The sequence below is a fragment of the Dendrobium catenatum genome, unplaced genomic scaffold (assembly GCF_001605985.2).
Source record: "Dendrobium catenatum unplaced genomic scaffold, ASM160598v2 fragScaff_scaffold_1199, whole genome shotgun sequence".
Classification (NCBI taxonomy): domain Eukaryota; kingdom Viridiplantae; phylum Streptophyta; class Magnoliopsida; order Asparagales; family Orchidaceae; genus Dendrobium; species Dendrobium catenatum.
In genome coordinates, this window is record NW_021319661.1 from 294,655 (window position 1) to 318,984 (window position 24,330).

At 37.9% G+C, this 24,330-nt stretch overlaps 1 protein-coding gene across 4 annotated transcripts in view; it reads right to left on the reverse strand.

Moving 5' to 3' along the window:
* The window catches only part of LOC110095392 (anaphase-promoting complex subunit 4), a 92,496-nt gene that overhangs the window by 38,693 nt on the left and 29,473 nt on the right, over positions 1–24,330 (reverse strand). For all 4 annotated transcript variants that reach the window (XM_020820921.2, XM_020820924.2, XM_020820919.2 and 1 more), the window contains exons 7-10: positions 23,782–23,975; positions 22,792–22,952; positions 22,573–22,676; positions 22,427–22,501 (exon numbers count right to left, since the gene is read on the reverse strand). In XM_020820921.2, coding sequence (XP_020676580.1) covers positions 22,427–22,501; positions 22,573–22,676; positions 22,792–22,952; positions 23,782–23,975 — 534 coding nt within the window. The remainder of the gene's footprint in view (positions 1–22,426; positions 22,502–22,572; positions 22,677–22,791; positions 22,953–23,781; positions 23,976–24,330) is intronic.

The following is a 24,330-nucleotide window of genomic DNA, read 5'->3' on the forward strand; positions in this document are numbered from 1 at the left end:
TCAGCATCCGTGTATACTTCTAGGGTTATTCCACGATCTCTCTTAAAGAGAATCCCTTTTCCCGGTCTTCCTTTAAGGTAGTGCAATATCCTGTCTACCGCTTGCATGTGAATCTGCTTTGGATTCTACATAAACTGACTGACCATTCTTACAGCAAATGCTATGTCTGGTCTAGTGTGGGAGAGGTAGATCAATTTCCCTACAAGTCTCTTGTAGGCCTATTTATATACATCTGGATCTTCTCTAGCTTCCTCCAGTTTAAGATTAGGTTCTACTGGTGTCGATGCTGGTTTACAAGCTAGTTTACCTGTTTCTTTTAGAAGATATTTGATATATTTCTGTTGTGAAATGAAGATTCCTTTGCTGGAGTTAGCTACTTCAATTCCGAAAAAGTATTTTAGTCTACCAAGTTCTTTGATGTCAAATTCCTTAGTAAGACTTTTCCGTAAATTGACTTTCTCCTCTTCATTATATCCAGCCAAAATAATATCATCAACATACACTAATAATATTGTGACTCCCCCTGAGTTTGAGTGTTTAAAAAATAATGTATGATCACCTTGACTCTGTCAATACCCATTCAGGAGCATGAATTTAGAGAATCTTCCGAACCAGGCCCTTGGTGATTGTTTGAGCCCATATAGAGCATTTTTCAGTCTACACACCCTGTTACTTTCAGATTTTTCTTTAAACCCTTGTGGTATTTCCATAAATATCTCTTCCTCTAAATCCCCATGCAAGAATGGAATTTTCACATCCAATTGTTCCAGATGCCAATTGTACTTGGCTGTTAGTGAGAGTAGTATTCGGACAGTATTCATTTTGGCTACAAGCGCAAACGTTTCTTGGTAGTCAATGCTATATGTTTGAGTGAACCCTTTTGCCACCAGTCTTGCCTTATATCTCTCTAGTGTACCATCAGCTTTGTATTTTATTGAGAACACCCATTTGCAGCCAACCGATTTTTTTCCTATCGGTAGATTGACGATCTCCCATGTTTTGTTCTTTTCCAGGACCTGCATTTCATCCTTCATGGCATTTTTCTAATTTTTATCAGATAAGGCCTCAAAAACAAGGAAATCTTTGTGTGATGATGAGAAGTTGTTGAAGGATATAGAGTTGTTTATAGGGTATAAAGGAGGTGGTGAGCTTACCTTATTTCCAGGAGATGGTTCAAATTCTTGGATCTGCTTTGGAGCACAGCTTGAGCTTGTACGTCTGGAGTAAACCTTTCCAAATCTAATGATAGCTTTTTCATTTGTTTCCCCATCTTAGATTTCAAGTGGATTGTTTTGAGATGGTGGAGGAAGGTCAAGAGGTGCTAGTTCAGTTTCCTCATCTTCCTCAAATTCAGTCTCCCCATGAAGATGAGGTTTTGAAAAATAGAATTTTTGCTCATCAAAGGTAACATCAATAGAGAAGGATTTTTCTTGTGGGTGGATGATAACACTTATAACCTTTTTGGGTAGATGAATAGCCAACAAAGATGCATTTGAGTGCTATTGGAACTAATTTCCTCTCTTCTGGCTGTGAATATGAACATAGGCAGTGCATCCAAAGATTTTGGACGCAAGATTATGATGGGTTCGAAACTCTGGGTAAAAAGAGGACAAAGTCTCCATTGGAGTTTTTAGTCCTAAGGCTGTTGAAGGTAATCGGTTTATGAGATAAGCTGCAGTTAAAAGAGTTTCCCCCCAATAGGATTTGGGTGTATTGTAGTGAAATAGAAAGGCTCGGGCGGAGGCTAGAAGGTGACCATTTTTCCTCTCTGCAACCCCATTTTGTTGTGGGGTGTGAACACATAGGACTCATGGATGATCCCTTCACTCTGGAAGTAGGAGGAAAGGGTTTGGTTGAAATAATCTTTGGCATTATCGGAGCGGAATCTCCTTATTTTTACCCCGAACTAATTTTTGATCGTGGTATGAAAGATGGGAAGAATGGAACTAATATCATATTTATTTTTAAGGAGATAGATTCAAGAGACTCTAGTGCAATCATCAATGAATGACACAACCAGCGTGCCCCAGAGATATTGGGGATTTTTTAGAGTCCTCATATATCACTATGAATAAGGTAGAAAGGAGTGTCACATCTCTCACTTTTGTTTGGGAATGAGGTTCTTTTATGTTTAGCCAACTTACAGGTTTCACAATGAAAATTTTTATTTTCTAATTTCTGAAAAAATTGTGGATACATATGTCTTAAGACATCAAAAGATGGATGTCCTAATCTATAATGATGAAGCCAAATAGTGGAATTCCTATCGACTAGGGATAACATAGAGCATCTATTTTTAGATTGGTTTGGTTCTTCCAGGTAGTACAATCCTGCTCTCTCCTTAGCAAGTCCAATCTTCCTCTCTGATCTCTAGTCCTGAAATAAGCAATAAGTAGTGTTAAATAAGTCTTGACAATTATAATCATTGGTAAGTTTTTGTATTGATATTAGATTTGTGGATAATTGTGGTACGTGGAGGACATTTTTCAGGGTGAGTGAGGGAGATAATATTATGTCTCCTTGGCCAGCTACCGTAGTAAGAGAACCATCAGCAGTGATGATTTTCTTGTTGTTTGGGCAAGGAGTATAGTTTATGAGGTGGGTAGGTGAGTGAGTCATGTGATCTGTGGCTCCTGAATCAATGATCCATAATTCATTTAGATGATTTCTGGAAGCATTTAAACTAATAGAGATTGGAGTCTTACCTGAGAGTGCAAGTGAAGAAGAAGCATTTGGATTTTCAATAGATACCAGGAGTCGTTTCAATTTATCAATATCTTCTTTATTGAATTCTCCAAGTCTGGACTGTGCTTCTAGCTTACTTGTAGTGTTGTTGGCATGTGATGTACTCCTTGTTTCACCCTTTTGATTCCACTCCTTGCTAGTGGGTTTCATGTATTTTCCAGCACATCTCCTTTGCGTGTCTTGACTTTTTGCAATAGCTGCACCAAAGTGAGTCATTGTCTTTGAATTTTGAAGAATCTTTACCCTTCTCCTTCCATGACGATTCTTTGTTCATCACCATTGCTGAGCTTTCAATGGCCTTCGGTTCTAACATCACTCCTCGTCTGCTTTCTTTTGCACGAATGAGATAAATAGTTTCATTGAGTGATGGCGTCTCCTCCCTGCTAAGAATTTGAACCCTAACTTGGTCAAATTATGCATTTAATCCTGCAAAAAAATCATAAACTCTACAACAATAACAACAACAAGCCTTTATCCCACTATGTGGGGTCGGCTACATGAATCATTTTTCTCCATTGTGTCCTATTAAAGGTAAAATCATAAACTCTATCTTTTTCAAAAAAGTTCTTTAGAATCGCAGCATCTTCCGAACATCTGGTTTTTATGCACCTATAGTGATCAAGTTCTTACCACAGATTTTGTAGATGGGTGGCATACTCCATCACAGTCATACTCCCCTGCTTTGTGCTTCCAACTTTAACTTTAATTTCAAAGATTTGGGCCGCATCACAAGCTTTGGAGAAGGTCTGTCTGTCAGCATCCCATATATCATTTGCAGTTGAAAGGAACATAAATGTATAGCTAATTTATGGAGTCATGGAATTCCACAACCATGATATAATCATGGAGTCTGCTTCATCCCATGCCCCAAAAATACTGATGTATGCAAGGGGGGGGTCAACACAAGTTGAAATTTTCTTGTATTTTCTTGCCTTGTGTCTTTTCATCTTCCCCCTCTCCTTTTATGTTATCTGTCCTTTCATCTTCCATTCGTCCTTTGGATTTTTGTTGGTTTCATGATGGCATTGGTTGTTTCGGTTTGAGCTTAAGAAGTTAAACTTTAGTTGTGCCAAGCTCATTAATTTCTAGTGGAGAAGTAGCTCATTATGAGCTGATGTCTTGCTATAAAATTTAAGGTTGGGAACAAGATTTGGTGGGTGGAACTTGTTCTTTCACATCCCCCTTGAAGTTGAGTTGCTGCAGCCCTTTTTCTCCTCTGGAAAAGCCTCTCACGGGCTGCTGCTGCTTCGGGTGTGGTGTGCCTCTTCGGGTGCTGTTTTCTTTTCTGAAACGGCATGTTTTTGTTGACTGAGAGCTACATTCCGCCTGGCTTCCTGTGCTGATTCCTCGGTCTGTGATATTCTGGCTGGAACCGTGGCTTTGTTCTCTGGATTGTTTTAAAGCTGCCTCTTGGGCTTCAACGGGAATGACTCTTGGCTTTTCATTTCTTCATGGAAACTTGGAAACTTTTGGCTGTTTTTGGTTGGCTGTTTTGGTGAAGCCGTGGACTGTTTTGTTGGCTGTTTTATATTTGTATCCTTTTGAGCATTTTGTGTCTTTATTCTATCTAGGAAGTCTATTGTTTTTGTGATCAAAAATTTGGGTCCCTCTCCCAAATTTTTGATTGGATCAAATACGATCTCCTTGTTTTGGTCCTCCAAGAAGATGGTGTATTTTTCCTTTCCCCTTCAAGTAGGTCTTCACAAATTGAGACCACTTTAGATAGTTCTTCCCATTTAGACGATAGGAATGTTGTATGCTTTGAAGGTCACCTCGTCCTTGGTGCACCATCGATTCCTCAGTTTGATCAACGCTTTGAGAGGAGTTAATTTCTGACATTGGAAAGCAATTAAGGCTTCCTAGAATTTTCTTGTTCGACAATAAAGGTCGAAAGATAAAGAGTTTTTTTTCCCTGGTATACTAAACCAAACCAACCGAGCCCTTTAAAAAACTCGAATCGGGACTAGGGCATGGGGTCGGTCTCCAGAGAAGTCTCGTTCGGCTTCACGGTCGCACCTTTCGCAGATGGAGCTTTGCCAACAACGGCTGGAGCGGAGCTTTGCCGAAGCCAGACGCCGCCAACAGTAGCAGCTTACCCCTGCGCATGTACGGGAGATCTTCTGCAGACCAGAAGACTCGCACACGGGAGCCTGGTTCCGCCTGAAGGATTCGACAGCAAAACTTTGCCAGCGGCGTCGTCTTCGGCACGGCTTCGTCGGTCGTATCCGAGCGAGATAGGAAGACCGGAGAAAGAGCTTCCCAGCGTCGACTTCAACCGAACGGCTTCTCTCTGAGAACGACCGACTAGGGTGGCTGAGCCTCGGCGCAAGGAGGGCCGCTCGGCTCTCAGCGGGAGTCTCGTTCGTGGTTGTTCGACTTTCTACCTTTGACGACTTTGGCCTTCCTCTCGGATCGGAAGTTCCGATTGGTGCTTCAGCTCCGTCTCGTCCTGTCCCGATGTACACGGGTCGGTAGCGTCTCGGATGCTCTGAGCTTCTTCTTTCCTCTTCCTCCAAGGATCTAGGATCGTCCTTCGACGGCAATTAAGGCCGTTGGCTCTGATATCATGTTAAAACCGGGAATTTGAGAGGGAAAAACTTGCCTTTATGCATTACAATCTTCCACATTTATAGATCTATACAAGATATCTTAATGAGGAAATAATAAAATACATAAAATTTCTAATAAAATCTTTCCCAAATTCGTTCCTTCATTATGGCGTGATCCTTGAGAGCATCCCACGGATTGATCTTTGTGTCCGTCAGATCCTTTGCACTGGGAACAACTGGATTTCAATTGATATTAATATTATTTTCAAAGCTCAGATGCTTGTAGTCAACTCATCAAAAAGGGAAGGGTCATTAAATTCTGCAACATGTCTGACCTTGAGAAGTCTCTAGCTTTATATGACCAAGGGACATATTTAAAAAAGTAGTCAATTGCATAGGAGCTGATGAAAAAGCATATAAAGATGCACGTGCAAGAATTTCACATGATGAATTTGAGCAGAATAAGTTTTGAAAATATTATTCAGAAGAATGCCATGAATCATCTATAGCTATGAGAAAATTATTAGTGATAGAATGATCATGATCGCATAACCATAATCAACACTATCATGGTATAACAAACAAATGTTAAAGCAAAGCTTTTTAGAGGCAAGGGAGAGCCATCATTGCCCCCCCCCCCCCCCCCCGCTTGTGCAGTAAGCATATCATGCAACTAGAGTGTTCCATCACAAAAAATTGAGTAGTGATGAAACTTCTTTGTTATATTGAGAATAATGAAGTAGATTTTGTACACCTAATAGGGAAAGGATAAACATAGCTAATATTGAATTTAAAGCATAAGTATTACCCAAATGGGACGACACCTAAGTCTAGATCTGATCTAAAGATCACTATTAGTCCAATTCCTGAGACTAGAATGTTAGACGACAACTTCAAGCTACTGTTTAGCAAACTAGTAAGAGTCCTCATGAGCATCTAAGTTTTTCAAAAGTATTTGCAGGCTCAACTAACACCTACACTTACCAAGTCAGGCCTTTTAAGGACTCTGTCATTCCTAATATAAGTTGGACCATCTTACGTACTGAAAAGACCACCACTTTTTACTCATCATGCATTCCAATTTTGTCTTATTATTTTATTTTTAGCAACCTAAGAGGATATGTACAGAATCTATTGATAGGATAATGAAATCCCATAAGAAAAAAAGTTAAAAGTCTTAAAACATCGAGACGCTTTTTAGTATAATTGTTGGAATTTCAGTACAAACTTTAAAGTTAAGCATGCTAGTACAAGAACAGTCCTAGGAAGGGTGACCACATAGGAAGTTACACCAATATAGCAAAAATGTCAAGCCATTAGATCAAAGCGGATAATATCTCGATGGATGATTGTTTGAATAATTACAAATGATATCAAAGCAACACACAAGCTAGTAGATAGGATCATTGCCTTTAGAATCCTACATGCCTGGTGGAAGATTTTGGGTTCAGGAAACTAACGAAGACGTCAGTTATTAAAGTGGGGCAGATTGTGAAATTCTTAAGAAAATAAAACTAAACACTTAAAACATCGAGGAGCCTTTTGGTTTAATGATTGGAATTTTAATAAAAACTTCAAAGTTAAGTATGATAATATAATAGCAGACCTAAGTGAGTGATCTTCTGGGAAATTACACCAAGGGGACAAATCGGACAATATATCGATGGTTGAAAGTACGGAATTGTTGACCCGAAATGAAATAAAAAAAAAAGAGAGAGGATCACACGTACCTCTCGGCCATGTCGCTCGAGCTCCATGCCCACGATCTCCTCCCACGTCTCGCGCGATGTCGCCCGACACTTCTCTGCCGCGATTAAATATTGGAGAGACGAGCAAGCTGCGGCTTTTTTTTCCTCTGCTCATTCTCTCTCGATCGCTCTCCTTCTCTCATTCCCTCTCTGTCGCTGCCTCTCTGAATCCTTCGCTACTGTTCGACTCGCCTCGACGACTTTCCCCTTTGGTCGGGTCGAAAGAAAGACAGGAGCTCGCAGCTGGGGAGGTAACTTCCTCCCTTCCTAACGGATCTCCGGCTCCGTTGTGGACGTCCGACTTTGCTCATTCTCCGACATTCCCTTCCCGTCAATTCGGGAGTTACGACATTTTGATCGGAGGCCACAACAGGGAGCTCGTCGTCTGTGAAATTAACTTTCTTCCTTTCGTCGCTTCTTTGGTCCTTCGTTGTTGGACGGCTCCGCTTCTTTGACGTCGCCCTCTCCTGTCGAGACGGAAGTTACGGCATTTTGATCGAAAACAAGAATAGGAGCTTGCGGCTGTGGAGATAACTTTCTCCCTGTTGCGCGCAACTTCGCCTCCCCGACTACTTTCCCTTCCTTTGGATCGGAAGTCACACATTTTGATCGAAAACGAGAACAGGAGCTCGCTGGAAGTGAAGGTAACTGTCTCCCTCCCGTGCGCTACTCCGGCCAAATCCCGTAACTTCGCCGAACATAGAGGTAGAAGGAGAGAGGAGTTATTTAGATTTTAATTAAAATTAATTTTAATTTTAATTATTTTAATTAATTTTGGTTAATTACTGTTATTATTTTTAATTAATTATAATTATTATAATTAATTATATTTAGTTCTAATTAAATTATTATAATTAATTCAATTAATTTTAATTAATTTTAATTAGAATTAACCCTGGTACGGGTACTGCTGAAGGCCCCATACACGCTCTTGTAGCGTGGTGGGATGAAATTTGTACGGCCGCGGTGTCTAAGGACACCTACCATACATGCTCGAGTAGCGTGGTGGGAAGGCCCAGCTCCCCTATTTTCCCCCAAACGAGGGAAATGCTAGGGTGCTGCCAAAATTTTAACTGAAATGTACAAAGACTTGAACAATTTGAAGACCTTCTTGGGCAACAATATAGAAGACATGTACTCAAACAAAAATACGCAGAAATTGAACTAAATGAGCAGAGGACTTGTACGAAGAACAGAGGACTTGTGGACCTAAATCTGAACAAAATTCAAATGACTTCTAAAGACCAAATTCAAATGAAATAAAATCATATTTAAATCAAATTCAAGTCAATTTGAACATTCAAATGAACTGGCAAGGAACTTCAGAAGACCCTGAACAAGTACTTGATCTTGCACTCTGAACTCAAACTTGAATAAAATGTGGACAAAGGAAACTCGTACTTGAGTTTGGACTTGAACTCGTGAACCTTTGAGCATAATTTGAACTTGACTAAATCACATACAAGGGAACTCAAGTTCAAATGAACTGAATGCAAGATAACTCAAGCTTGAACAAACTATGAACAATCAATTTGAACATGTACTTTGAGCTCGTATTTGAACTCGGGCTATACGACATCAAGTGGGGACTTGTAAACTTGATGAATTCAAGTCTGAATGAAACTGAATTTGGATCCAAACACATGCAAAGATCAAAATTTGAATCACACACGGGAAGCTCAAACTACAAGACCTTGATGCACGAACTCCTACAACAATTCCTACCAGGTCAATATACTATGCTTGCAAGCAACAACAGATAGTTGCAAAGCATACGAGCAATCAAAGATCGATCCCTGCAGCAAATGAAATCATCAACCACCTGAGATTGGTGAAAGGTGGATGTGATGCACGGACAGTGGCCCTCCTACGAATATTTCCCAGAGGTCGTAGTAGATATAAAAGTCCCTACAAAGTCAATGCACTAGACCTGTAAGAGGCAACACATAGTTGTCAGGTGTACAAGCCCTACCTATACGTAGCAATAAAAAATCCACCCTTTACAAGAAAAATGCAATCATTCAAAACCCACCCGAGATTGGTGAAAGGGTGGATATGATGCAGAAATAATGAGTCTTCTACAAACGTTTTCAGGAGGTCGTAGTAGATGCAGTGGGCCCCTACAACTGGATACTTGTGGATAACAACAATGTGTATATCGTAGATACAACGAACCACTGTGGGCACAAGTACAGATATCACCTATGACAATGGTGATCAAGATCTTCAAGTATTTCGGGTACAAGGGCAACCCGATGTATGAAAGAAGACCGTCCCTGTAAACAAGTACAATTAGCAAAACCACCTGAGATTGGTGACAGGTGGGCATGATGTGGGAACAGTGGGTCTTCTACGAACATCTCTAGGAGGTTGTAGTAAATACAACGGATCCCTACAAACAAACACGAACCACTGTGGGCACAAGTACAAGCATCACCTACGATAGTGGTGATCAAAGTGCTGTCAGTATACCGGGTAGGCGGGTACAAAGGCAACCCTATGTACGAAAAAAAAGACACCCCCTGGCAGAAGAGAGGAAATGTTTGAACAAATTAGAACCAAACTTCCTGGTGTTCCAAAGTCTCTTCTTAGTTCTACACTTGAGAAGCAAATAATTCTGATGCCCACGAACACCGGAAATAACAAGTCCACTACATCAAAGATCCCAGAAGGAGTTCTTTCCAGATCAGCGGTCATTGACCCCAAAATCCAGAAAATAACCTCCCCGGTGATTGAGAAAGGGGAGTCAATGTCAAGATGAGGAAATACCTCATGACATCCAAATAACCACGCCACCGAATCCGCAACATTCGTACTAGCGGACAGAAGGCGTGTATAAGCTCTCCAATGAAAAGTTGTGTGCATCTAAATGATAATTATCTACACAACTATAATTATTTCAAAATACCCCTACACGTATACTATAAATTGTATACACATAGGTACACTAAAAGGAAAAATATAATCCCGACCCGCATGGGCCCTGGCGAGCATGTTATTGGTACACACGTGATGTCTAGGGATGTTGCGCGGGTCAATAAGTGAATTCAAGTTCGAACCTGATCCTTCTATACGGATCAATAGAAGTCGACAAGATTCGAACTACCTAACAAAATACACGGTTGTAGCGACCAGTGTATTTGTTTAAATACATTCATATTAGGCCTTCAAGACCTATAATCAAAAGAATTCAATAAACAAAAGGCATGAAGCCTACGAAACCCGATCCTCCTAAGTAGATAAATAGGAGTAGACAGGGTTTGAGATATCAGATAAATATGCGATCACGAAGTCGACCGAAATATTTATCTTATACATTCATATTCGGCCTTCAAGGCCTACAATCAAGAAAATTCACAATTAAAGGCACGAAGCCGATGACAAACCCGATCCTCTGTCGACAGTCAAACAGAGTCGACAAGGTTCAATCAACAAATAGAAATGATCCCAAACACCCCCATGATGGCCGTATTGAACGAAGATCTCAACCGGAGGGGTTCACAAACATTTTTAAATACCTCCCAAAAGTCAATTCAAAAATCCAAATTCCAGAAATCCTAAAGTCCAAATATTTAAATTCGAAATCAAACCTTCAATCACTCAAAGCAAAATCCATCCACCCTCCGCAACAGTTTGTCTGGGTGGATAAATTAAAAATTACTTCAGCTCACAAAGAACCAAATGCCTAGTTGAAAATATCACTAGGATCATTATCAAACAATCTCCTGTCAATAAGGACGTGGTACGTGTCCTCTAACCGGCGGTCTGCCGCCAAATGGCACCGCAGGATAAATGGTTATGACGACCCGGGGCCCTCTGGACCGAGTGGTTTTGCTGCCAAATAGCACCACTAAATACCGGTTATGGCCAGAGCCAATACGTTCCTTATTGGTATCAAATCCTTGAGATATGAATCAATAGGATATGATCGATAGGGCACAAAGCCCTCTGTCAGCTAAGGTGGATTCAAATTTGTCCCCTTAAACAAACATTCAACCCAGGTCTACAAGGTCCCCTTGGACGAAGCAACCCATGGCTGCCGACAAGGATCCTTCTGTAAGGTTGGGTCGACTACCTCCTCTGACTAAGTAGACCAGGGACCACGATGGCCCGGGACGACGGAACCATGGGATCTTGATCGGGTCTATCATCCATTCCCCCACCATCCGCTTTAAGTGTGAGATGGTGCAATTACAAATTTTAAATATTAAACCCTTCAAATTCCCAAATATCAAATTTTCCAATCTCAAACCCATTGCTGCTACTATATGCCAGATAACACGTATCTCTATACGTATCTGATTGACGACTAGCCTTAATCGAAAGTTCTCTCTCGTGATCGGGAGGGGTAATTAACTATAGGGGCTTGCGCCTATAAGAAACCAGAACTCAGACCATAAAGTCCTCGCAAAATGAGGGCGAAATCTCTGGGTAGTGTCTTATCTACAAACCCATCTGCCTTCCAAAATTTACCCCGGAACATATCCGTTAAAACTCCCTCGTCGAAAAAGAAGAAAAGCGAGCGGGGAGGCCGGGGCCGAATTTTCGGAGCCCACGGGAATATTACAAGGATAACATACAATATCTTACCTTCATAATTAAGAAAATGAACACGTATAGGCCTTCAAACTCACAATGCTTAAAAAACATGTATAAGCCTTTATTACCTACAAGAAAATGAACACAATGATTTCCGCGCTAAGTTGGAACAAAGTGCACAAATACTTATGTACAATTTTTCCGCCACATTGGAATAACATGAACGAAAACTTAAACTTTGTGGCTTTTCTTGCATTTTTACCTTGTGCGCAAGGCGACTTTGTTGACAGAAATGCTAGACAAGTTTGCCGGAATCGAAACAAACACTCACGCCACTATTTTTAATCCAATTCTCCATTCTTTTTTCTATATATTTACTTTTTCTCTTTTTCTTTTAAAATCCCTATCGTTTTCTTCTTTCTAGAGATGGGAATGGAAAAAGTGATAAAAAGAGAGTTAAAGAGAGAAGGAGACAGAGATATTGGGGAGGGAAAGATAAAAGGAATGAGTGAAAGAAAAAGTGAAATAGGAGAGAAAAGAAGTGGCTATAATTGGAGCTACTGCAAATAAGTTGAGAGCTTGGGTTAAGCGATTTGTTGGTATTTAAAGGTCGCTAGTGTTAGAAGTTGGTTCATCACGTAGGACAAGAAAAGCGAGAGATGGATTAAAAACGAGGTCAAGAGATGGCTTTGGGTTGTATGGATTGGTGAGACGGAAGCCTTGTTGAAGATTTGGAGAAGGCTTATGGTTGGAAGGAATCCATCGACCGCAAATTGACAAACTAAGAGATATATCACCAGAATTATGGAAGTGTGGTTGGGAGCTGGCTGAGTTTGCGACCGCGAGTGACAAAGGATTGGGTTGGGAGTTGAGATCATCATTGGCACTGGTCAACACAAAATGTTTCCTCCATGGAGATGGTAAGTGGTGTTGAATACAATGGTTGAGGGAGATGGTAAGTGGTGTTAAATACAATGGTTGAGGTAGATGGTATAGTCGATGTTTGGAGGAGAGGAGGTTGACCGGCCAGAGATGGGAGAGAACAAGAGGGGTTTGGTGAGTCATGTAGACAAGTTTGGGTGAGTAGGTGAGGAAGAGAGATTTTTTATCAGAGAAAATAAGGAATTCATGTGGCTGTTAGGGTTGAGGAACAAAGAGGCATTAGATTCAAGTGCAATTATGGATAAGAGGAATTTGTAGGAGTGAAATTGTGTAAATGCCAACAGTTGGTGGAATCCCATGAGCCCCATTCTTTCTCACATCATTGGTCCTCTTGATGCCTTCTCTAATGAACTCTATTACAACTTCCCACTTCTTTGCCATATAGGATTCAAAATTTTAAGGTAGGAGTTGTAACACCACATAGTACCCGTAAAAAGTACTATGAAGTGTAACGAGCATAACATAAACATTTTTCCTTTCAAAACATTTAATACAACTTCTATTTTTAGAAGATCATATAAACATCCAACCATAATTCAATTTATACATCAACGGAAGCAGCTTCCAAATTAAAACCTAAATAAACATACTTACATAGCCACTAAGAAAAACCAGATAAAATCCATTTTTGAAATGTTTTCATACCTTACCAAAAGACTCACTAACAAAGTTAGCTTTAACATAAAAAAAAAAAAAAAAAAAAAAAAAAAAAAATTATATTAATTAATCTGCAACAATCTTCTCCTTGCCCTTTCCTGTAACAACAGCCAGTAAGAAAATATTGGTGAGCTATGAAACTCAGTAAGCATAGCAAATTAATTAACATTTAAAGTACAATCATTGAGAATAATCAAGCATTGAAATCATTATAAATTCATAATTAACTTTAATCTTTACTTCTTCTAAATTCTAAAATAAATATCAATTTTAATCTATAAAAGATTTGACTACACTTTCATAACTTTATTCAATGGAGCCCAGATAAACCTGACATTCTCACCACTGGATTGCATAGAGGTCCCTTTTATCTCTTTAGGGGTCCCTTTTGCCCCACCTGTAATTACAGTTATACATAATTTGTAGCCAAACTTTACTTTTCAATTGATATTCACAAAGCTTTTCAGTGTTCATAAGCCATACTTAAGGTGTAGAAATTCTTTCATAATCATTGTTGTAATCGTCGGTGTACAATTAAAATGCACACCAAATGCAAGTAAATTGACATCTTTTCAAAATAGTATCAAATAGAAAAATATTTAGAGTAACATACTAAACCTTATTTTACACTTACCCAATTTCATTATGTATCTCGTTGTTCATACCTAGAAACTTGAATTAAAAATCCTTTCTATACATTAAACAAATTTCATAACATTTTACTTTAATGCATTCAAAATCAACCTTCACGCCTATAAATGAAAGTTTTAAATTGAATATAAATGCATTACTTACATTCTTGTCGAGGTGTCTCCAATTCTCTACTTCGAAGTCTTCTATGATTGTAAGTCACTTCGAAGTCTTCTATGATTGTAACCAAAAGAATCTAAGACACCACAAGATACAATCTCCTTAAGACTTTCACTATTAATTGGAAATTGACAACACTGCCATAAGAACCAACCTCTATTGTTAAACAAAATGAAATTTCTAAATTTTTCTGATTCTCAAACTTCTTTCTCTTCTACTGTCTTCTCTATTTTCCCTACACCTACTACCACATTCTTAAAGAAATTTATCAAAATTCTTTATAGGAATTCCATACCTGAGTCAACCGAAATCTGATACAGGATTCTACACTATGAATTTCCACTGTTCCACAAAACTCCTGTGTGAAATAAATTGTTATAGACTTCCAATTTCTTGTGCCAAACTCTCTTACAGGAATTCTGCAGTCTCCTGGTGAACAGTGAATTCTGCAATATTCTTTACAGGTTTGAGGTTTCCTCTATAGTCCCGTGAGAAGGAAAGGCACTATGCTGAATGACAATTCATCCTACAGAAATTCTGCTATTGCCGAATTGATCCACAATGCTTACAGTCACTGTGCCAATGCCCGTAACAGGGAATTTTGGATTCTGCCGAAACCTCACTGCTTCCCCTATCCAACTTTCAGTGAATGAATTCAAGCGGATAAGAAGGAAAGAGGGCCCACCTCTTTAACTGAATTCCCAAACCTCACCTAACTAGCAAGCACCTATTCAGATAAAGATTAATAAATTACATATTTTTATTAACAGTAACTGAATACAATAAAAATTTTCATTTAAAAATTAATTGATTTATTTACCTAATTTAGAATCTTTTAGGAGCTGAGGGCTATGAGAGCTGAAGTAGCATGAGGAATAGGGTTGGTATGTGTGAGGGAATGAAGAGTGGGCTTGGGAGTTTCGATTGAGGGAGAAGAGAAAGGAGCAGGGTCAGCGGAAATCATGAGATAGAGCAGGTAAATGGTTTTGAGAGACATGCGAGGATTTAATTTAAGATTTTCTTTATATACACACATGATATAATATTTTGAGTTTAATTTAATAATTATAATAATAATTTTTTATGGTTTAAATAATTTTATTTAATTAGATAAAAAATCATTTTGAACAAAATATATAATTTAATAATAAATAATTATTAGTTTCTATTTTTGAATTATAGTTTTAATTATTGAATAAATGAGATTTTTATAAAAGCATGTTGATTTCCCGAGCAATTTTTGTCGTTCATTTGTCATTGCCTTGGGGGCGCCCACATTTGTTTTTTGCATTAATGCAATGAACTTGCGTGATATTGCGTTTATCCCTCGCTATTTCATTGTTTCTAATCTAATTGATCATTAAGTCCGTTTCTTGATAATTTTGATGCCCAAATGCATTAGCGTTGTCTGCCTCATGAATCGAGCAATGGTTAATTTTTTTTTTCTTTTTTATCGAGCAATGGTTAAATGATTTTAAATATTGTTAAGATGTTTCAAGCCAAGCTTGCGTTTGTTGTCCACCATTTCTGCTCACCCAATCGTGTTGATTTTTAGAACAGATGTGGAGGTCAACAGGCCATAGCTTGTCCAATTGACTACTCTATGACAAAGTAGTGATATTGCATACCCGTCTCTAGCTAGTGCTTTATCTAGCTTAATGTATTAGTGAGAAGATTAATCATTACCAATTAGGTTGTGATTTAAATGTTCGTTAAAATGATTATTCAAGGAAAGACGTTTATCAAGACTATAATGGCCTAATCTCTAAGTGTCTTGCTTGCATAAAATAATGATGCGGTGTAAAAATTGCATTCTGACAGATTTTGCAGCACAACTTTCTACAAAATGATTTCAAATACAATGATTAAAATAGTTCAAGCTCATATAGCACTAAAAAGGATTATTTTAGTTGAGCATTCAATTCAGTCATGGTAACCTCATTCTGTGGGATATTTGCAAGAATATGGCTAGGTTTTACCTTCAGAGAGTTCAGCTAAATAGTTTTCCAAACAAATTCATAAATTTGCCAATGATATATAGATTAAGCTTTTACTAAAGTAAGATAAAATCACAAAATGCTCGGATCCTTGCATAACTAAAAAATAGCCTTTTAGTAGGCCTGATGGTAACAACAATGGCTAATTATGAGTAGCACAAGGAGCTCAAAATCTAAAGATGAAAGAAGAGACATGTTGAGACTTCGTACTATCATTGTTCATGATTAATAAAAAAACTAGTTCCTTCGGGGAAAAACAATCGATGTGAAACTATGGGAAGAATTAGGGATATTATTTTTTCTTGAAATCCCACTATGAAGCTTAGGGATGGTGAACCTACTGAGAATTGTTATGGAAAGATTGATGATCGTGCACCTTAGGAGAGGTGGATGATAATAACAACTTCAAAGCCCATTGATGATTCCTGGTCAAGAGAGACAAACTTGAAAGCAACAATAGAGAATCAATGGTGGGGAAGACAGGCTTTTGGAGGGAATCCTTTCTCCAAAAATAAAGAGCAACTAGAAATCTGACGCATAGAGTGAGAAAATTGGGGTGAATGCCATGCAACAAAATGTGGACACAATGTGCATATGGGAGTTGCGGAATGCAATAGAAACATAGAGAGGATACAAATAGAGGGTTCATTACAAGATTGAATCAGGGGTTTGTAGTTTAAGGATTTTGTTTTGGTGGACATTTATAAAATTTGGTGAATGTCATATGAGTTATAGGATTTGAATTTATAGCATCTTTCAAAAGAAAAGAGGCTAGGTTTCATAGTATGCTTGCGTTATGGACTTATGGATAGCAGAGGAATAAAGCTAAGGCTTGATGAGAAGAGTTATGAAATAATATTATTCTTTCTTTTGTCCATTTTGAAATTTTTCATTTTCAGCATTTTACATCAAACAGGATGCGGAGAAAACATGGCATGGGGTTTAAAAGGGTGATAAAAATAAAGTGGAGAATGACGAGTAAGATCTTGCCCAAAAATTAAGGAATGAGGCAAAAAAAATGTATCTCTATAATATGAATTGATGAAAGGGTTAATTTATTTTTGTTCGTCCTCATACAAAAAGACAAAGAAGAGGCTAAAGTTGGAGGCCTTTTATCGAGTTAACCAAAAATGAATGAGGCTTAAGAACTCTCCAAGAGAGGAGCAAACATATTAATCAAAATATCAAAAATATCTTGAATAAGGAGGAGAGGGAAGAATACTCCGTATACAACGTAAAGCATTTAGCATACATAATTTAGACCATAAGTCAAGCAATCATCCCTTAATGGCCTCATTAAAGAATTCATTCATCAAAATTCACCTAGAAGTCCTTACATGTCCTATCTAGAAACCAAAAGCAAACTCTAAAATAAGGATAAGATTATCCTTACCCTCAATACATTTAATCTAAATAAACAAAAAAACAAAATTAAGTCAAAATTAATGGTGGGTATAAAATGTCTTGAAAATTGACCTAGTTCATATCTTTCGTTACCTTGTTCAGCTTTTTGTGATTGTCATAAGAGAGATTGGACCTACATAAGATGAATTAGTTGAAATATGAACTAACACAAATGGTACTACAAAAACCGGAGCCTTCAAACTTTGTAGAGAAAGTTCTAATACAATTTATCTTCATCAATTTTGTGCTTTTCAAATAATGACTTTGAACTTGAATATGAATGTCAAATTGTAAAATACCAGCGAGCTTAGTCTACCATGTCAGAGGGTGGCAAGTTGCAGCATACATATAATCTAATTAGCAACTATAGGTTGCCTCCTCTTAGGTTTCCCAAGTAAATTGGGGTGAGTATATGTGATTTTTTTATTGCTTTATTTGTGATTTGCTCAAAAGGTCAGGGCTAACAATTATACCTTTCAGCATGCCTGCATGTGCTACTTACGACTCAAAAATTAGAATTGGCCTAATAGTAGTCTTACGACCTTACCCACTAGGCAATGAAGCCCATTAAATTAGGGTTAGTTCAATTGACTTTAAACTTTAATATAACGTGCATTTTAATGTGTACTAAGATGACTAGCCATGACCCTGAGATCAACTAGGAATCAAAACATCAAACAAAGGTACTGGGCCTATTTAGCCTAATACACCAGGTAGACTTTATTTGCATTTAATTTAAATTTTGGGAGGCATCATGACTTAATCTTTTTAATAGCTCATTGTATTACATTCAACCTAAATCCACCCATCCTCTACTATAACATTTTATTGTAAACTTAAAAATATTTAAGAGAAGGAGATATACTTGCATGGTCCATTTTATGGATCAATAATTTTTAACGATCCAATTGCATAAATGTTGACACTCATGAGTTCTTTATGACATTTCTAATTTATTAGCACTTTTGATAATTACTAATAGAAATCAAATCAAAATTCTTGGTTAATTCTAGTTTATTAAAGTGCTCCATATTATTCATGCAGCTTAGGATTTCCTGCTCATTTTTCTAGATGCACATATGTTTTCTTGGAAAAATTCTATGTTGTTTCTGATGAGGTCATCGACAGGAAGTTTCGGCGAGTCTACCAGAGACGACATCGGAGATTGACGGCCATGATAGAGAGCCTCTACTACTGATTTTATTTGCACTAGCATTTTATGTATTATGCATTTTCTTTTCCAGTTTTCCCATTTTACCCATGAGGGTATTAGTTTACTTTTGTAGCCCATAGGGCATTTTAGACTTTTATATTTTGTTGTCATGTGAAGCCTATTTAAAGGGCTCTTGTATCTTGTATGGGAAAATTAGTGAATTATTGAATGAAAATTTGTTTTGTGTTCTCTTTGTGAGTGCCACTCTTTGGATCTCTTTGTGAGTTCTTTTAGAGATCTCTTAGTGAGTTCTCGAGGTCGTTACATGCTACCTTCATCTTCTCTACCCAAATCTCCCGCAAGCAATAGTCAACCGGTGGAAGGAGCTGAATTTTCGTGAGCATTTTCATCTTTGGAGCCCAACCCGCCGGCCACCCTAGTCCCGCCGGCCACCCTCCCTCTCCACCACTTCTCCCCATCTCCTTCCCCAACTCCTCATTGAAATTTGATTTTCAAATTTCACTCTCTTTCCAAATTTGGAAATTATATTTATGGAAAGTTTTTGAATGAATCCAAAAATAAATTTACATGAAATTGGATTTATTTTCAAATTTTCCTAGTCATCAAATCCTATTTGGAAACCCCCCTTCCTCTCTCCCCAATTCCCTCCCTCTCTAGCCATGCCGCCGGCCCCCTATGGGGAATTCCATTAATTACTCAATTAATTCCCAAATTCTATTTGAAATTCAAATTAGGATTAAATATTTTTCCCTCCACTTATACTAAAACTGAAATAATTTCAATTTTTATTCCCTAATCCCCTCTCTTCCTACCGCCGGCTCCCCCTTGGCATCTCCCTAATTGATTTTTCAATTAATGCTTTGATTACATTAATTGGAAATTCAAAATCCCTAATTCTTCCCTCCCAATTTCATCAAATTGAAATTAAACTTCAGTTTTAATCTCAAACAAGCCCGTCCCTCACCCTTGCTCTACCGCTGGCCCTCCTTTTCCCTCTCCAAGCCGCCGCCCCTCTCTCCCTCCCATTGGAGATCTTCTTGCGGCGACCACCCATCTTCACTTGCAAGAATGCATGGACGAACCCGAGTGGAACTTCGGGTTTGAGTACGACAACAACGGAAGGGTTAACATCCTTAGGTCACAATTCTTCGACGTCGGCTTTGACTTCGACGACACCGTCGAAGAATACTTGGACCGAATCCTACCAACGCTAGTGAATTCCATCGACGAACACTTCTCCGTCTACACGTGGATCATCAAAGGTTGATCTACCGTGCCCCCTCCACCTCCGAGATCCTTCTCCACGACGACGTTCCTTGGCTCCTCCCTCCTCGTGGCAACCTCAATGCTAGTTTGGACGATCTTCCGCCGCTCAACCTAGTCTTCGTAGGAAATAGAGAAAAGGTCTCAAGGTGTGAACAACTCTTTATTACTTGTGGGATTCAAGTTACTAGTTTTTAACGTTATTATTTTCCTTGTATTAGATTAAATCGTTCGGCTATCTTCTTTATTGTAATTCTTTTGCCTAAGCAAAGTGGAACTCTACGAGCTCTTGTAACCGATTTGAATTTGAAGCATGAAATTATAAATGGTTAAGCTTTAATTAATTTTCTTTCCTTAACTCATGTGTAACTCAAACCATGCATCACATCAGTTTCTGTGGTTACTTCTGAAACCATTTATTGCCGGACACAGTTGCTGCAATTAGGCATCAAAAAGAAGCTGAAATTTAGCATTCTGTCATGTTGGCACATGTGATAGAGACTGATTTAATGAAATTACAAGTCACATTAGAACTCTCTTTAATTCCTCTTTTTTTATATAAGGTGTGAGAAGTCAAATTCAAGGAATTTATAATATTTTTTCTAATGCACATAATGCTACTCAAAAATATTTTTCAAACCGCACATTCACCCAGAGTAACGTCTAAGCCACTTTTGAGCCCACCATTTAGAAGCCCTTTTTGCAACACAATTTGGGGGCTATTTAAATAGGTGACTAGGTAACCGTATATTATTGAAATAAGTATTTTTTCCATTATTATTGATCAGCTTTATGGCAGACCTTGAGGGTCAGTTCCATATGTATTTACATTATCCAAGTGAATGGTTCCTTGCAATTTACAAACTGCAGGAAATTATTTTTCCAGCAGCTATCAGGCCTTTTTTTTTTTCCTATGCAATAAGGGCCTCGTAATAGCTTGTAATTACAATAAACATGTTAGCACTTAATGCAACATGATTCTGCCTTTAGTGCAAGATGCAAAAACTCAATACAACCTGCCCACTATCAATCCATTTTAAACAATAAATGCTCCACTCTTATTTAATCAAATCAAGCAAAAGTATTCCCTTATATGCAGCTTTAAAAATTGAAGGCTCCACCTCGGTATTTGATAATATGAAGAAAAAAGTTAATCCCATTAATGCATACTTCATTTGAATCAACGTTCAATCTCATTAACCAACTAAATAATAAGAGTGAATAATTAATAAACGTGGCTAGCTTCCATTATGATTTTGGTATTTAGTTTAATATGATAAATGAAAAAATATATAAAATTAATAATATAATCTAACATACACCATAATAACTAAAATGCCCTCACATTTAAATGTTGAGGTTAAAAATTGCTTGCTACTTTTGGCATTGAAACCAAATTAGGACTTTTTATAATAATCAGGGACTATATTGGGCTTTTACTATGTAAGTGTGTCTATCACCGGCTACCTTCATCTTCTACAAGTGGGTCTTCCAATCAAGCTTCTTATCGCCCAGCAACAACCTTAAGACAACCAACGAGCTAGCAAAGCATGGCCGCTGATGGTCGAAGAAAGCACTACTTGGACACAAGACAAAGAGATAAATAGAGGGAGGAGGAGGAACTCTTATCGGATCAAAGATCAACAAAACATAGAAGATGGTCATCTTCCCAACCGAATCAAAGATCAACGAAACATAAGGTCTTCCTCTGGTAGCTGCTCACCTTATTGTTTTGGTTTATTTAATTTTTCTTCTTCTATATTCCACATTTGTAGTTTGTCTCTTTGCAATTTGTGTGCTTGTATTTTGAAAAGAGGATGCAAAAGAAAGAAAGCGCTCATTCAGCTAATGGGAGAGAGCGGGAGAAACAACATCACGATATAGAGATCATGGAAGGGTTGTGTGCAACATGAGTGGTTTGCATGAAGTGTTGCTAGCAGGCAAAGCAAGACACGTGGGCTAGCATGAGAGTGATGGTGGTTAACGTGGCAAGGAAAGCATGGGACAATGTGTGCAACAAAGCCTTGCAAGGCATCTGCCAAGTTCAAGTGTTGCAAGCATATCAGAGCGTGACCTGAACTAAGGTGGCGAACTCAACGAGCGAGGCAGAGCAGGTGCGCGTGCAAACAAAGAGAGTGAACTCATTACTAGGAGTGAAATGAGCAATCAAAGTTTTGGATCGCATGACATTGAGGTGTGAACAATGTTGCGGAAACACCACATGTTTTCTCCTCTTTTTTTTCCTTACCCTCTTTTTTCTCTAAAACAAATAAAAAAAACTCCCATAAAAGTGAAACAGAAATGTATGCATCCTATACTTCCTCAACAAAGTTGGCCTGTAGCCTGCTAGTTCTGAATCATAAAACAGACAAAACAAACCCCAAAAAAACAAAACTCCGAACAAAAAAAGTGGAAATTTCTGTCAGTAGGTTTTTGTCTAATAACATTTATCAATTTAACATGATAGAATGCCATCAAATTTCCATAGATATGAATGATGCAATCTCTCCAAGGGAAACTTCATATAGGCATGAAGTCAAGAAAAAATTACAGTACAACATCCCCAACTGGAATATAAAAATAAGATGAGATGCGTACCTGAAGATGTTCATGAATGATGACATGAAGCTCCTTCCCAGCTCCACATACAGCTTTAGACACACGTTTTAAACCCTACAAGGACCTATCTATCTAAGAGAATGCAAAAAAATAGCAACATGAAAATGGCTCGGGTTTAATAGTACCGCTTCACCAAGTGAGTTCACTAGGAATTGATGAAGGGGAGGACTTGTTCGAGCTCCAAATAGAAGGCTTAAAAACTCATCTTGTGGATTCCAGTCTAGACCACCTGTTTAAGCATAATCCACATTTAACGGAAGTAATAATTCCAAAGCAGAGTATGAAAGACAAGCTGCTATTTACATAAGCCAGCATGCCAAAATTCACTTAGGAAAAGTAACTACCATGGCTGATAATCAAAGAAGAGAGAAGGCTAAACTTCTCATTAAATGAATTCATTGCACTAAACCATTGCTTGGACATCAGCGACAGGGACTCTCGAATAACCTCAATTAAATGATCAATATTTGAAGCTTGTTGGGCAACTTGATGGAGCTCATTCTTTCTGTCACAATGAGAGTTGGCTTATAAGAAAGGATCGCACCCTGGAAATTGAACATTAACATGCTAAGGCTAAGCAGAATTATATAGAAAGCAACTATGACAACACAGACTATTGATATGATGCAGCAATATTCTCTCTCTATATATATAGCTTTTTCACTGAAAAAATAGAATAAAACATACATGGTGACTAATTAGAGTTGAAACAGTTTTTAGGTAAAAAAATATTACATCATAAATTAAGTAAAAAAAATAATAGAAAGAAATATAAAATTGCCAGTCTGTCTCTCTCCGATTAGATCAAGCATTTACATCATGCAGACTGGCAAAATCTGCTGTTTGAAAAACGCAAATAAAAAATTTTACCATGTAATTAGTATAAGTCGACAAGATCCACGTGAAACACTATTACTTGATGGTCTTCTATTATATTGAAGGACATGTATCGCATGCTTCTGAAATGAAGAAATTGATATGTACTTTTGAAAATAAGAAACTTCAAAAATTCCTTGCGCAGATTAAAGTATTGGGTTGAGAAGATAATAGCAATTCTAGTTTTAAGGCCAACTGCTTAGTGATATTGAATTTTCACTTTTCTTAAGTAAATGAAGCCTTTCTTCAAAGTTCTATCATAAAATGGCCTCAGAACAGACAATTATCATTATCGGTTCATGTAGCAATAAAAAAAGAGTAAATATTTAGTCACTCTATTGTTCTTTGATATTATTAATATGAAACTTGACCATCCACAAACTTGAGTGAATACAACTTAATATATGGACCTTATATCATGAGGATAGCAAATTGCACCTGTTCATTCAGTTGCTTACCTACTGAGAAATATAGAAGTATTGAGAAGCATACAATGTAAACCAGTGGAAGAACCAAAATAGGGACCTGGTCCACCCACTTCAACGAATCCATCATCTTTGAAAACACATTCATCTTGTGTTCGAATGATATCTCCAACCACCTCTCCAGAACATAGGACAATCAGTTGACACAGAGTTTTTGATAAAGCCACCTTGAAACAACATCCACCCATCAATATAGTCAGCCAACATCCATCAAAATTCAGATAAACAATGCATTCGGCAGAATACACAGTAAAAAGTAGCCGAAGCTCTGTATCAAAATAAATGTGCTGCGCGCTTTCACCAGATGAAAAAATAGCCTAAGACTTCATTTTTGAATTCTTATTCAGCAGAGCAAATTAAAGATACAAATATAGTAGATATATAAGGATTTAAAGGGGACAAAAAAAGTATAAAAAACCACAGATAGAAGAGACAGGCACGTTTTATGAAACAATAATACTGCATATGGCATTAACCAAATGAAAAAAGTACAGATTTAAGCGAAATTAATAATTTTAGAAA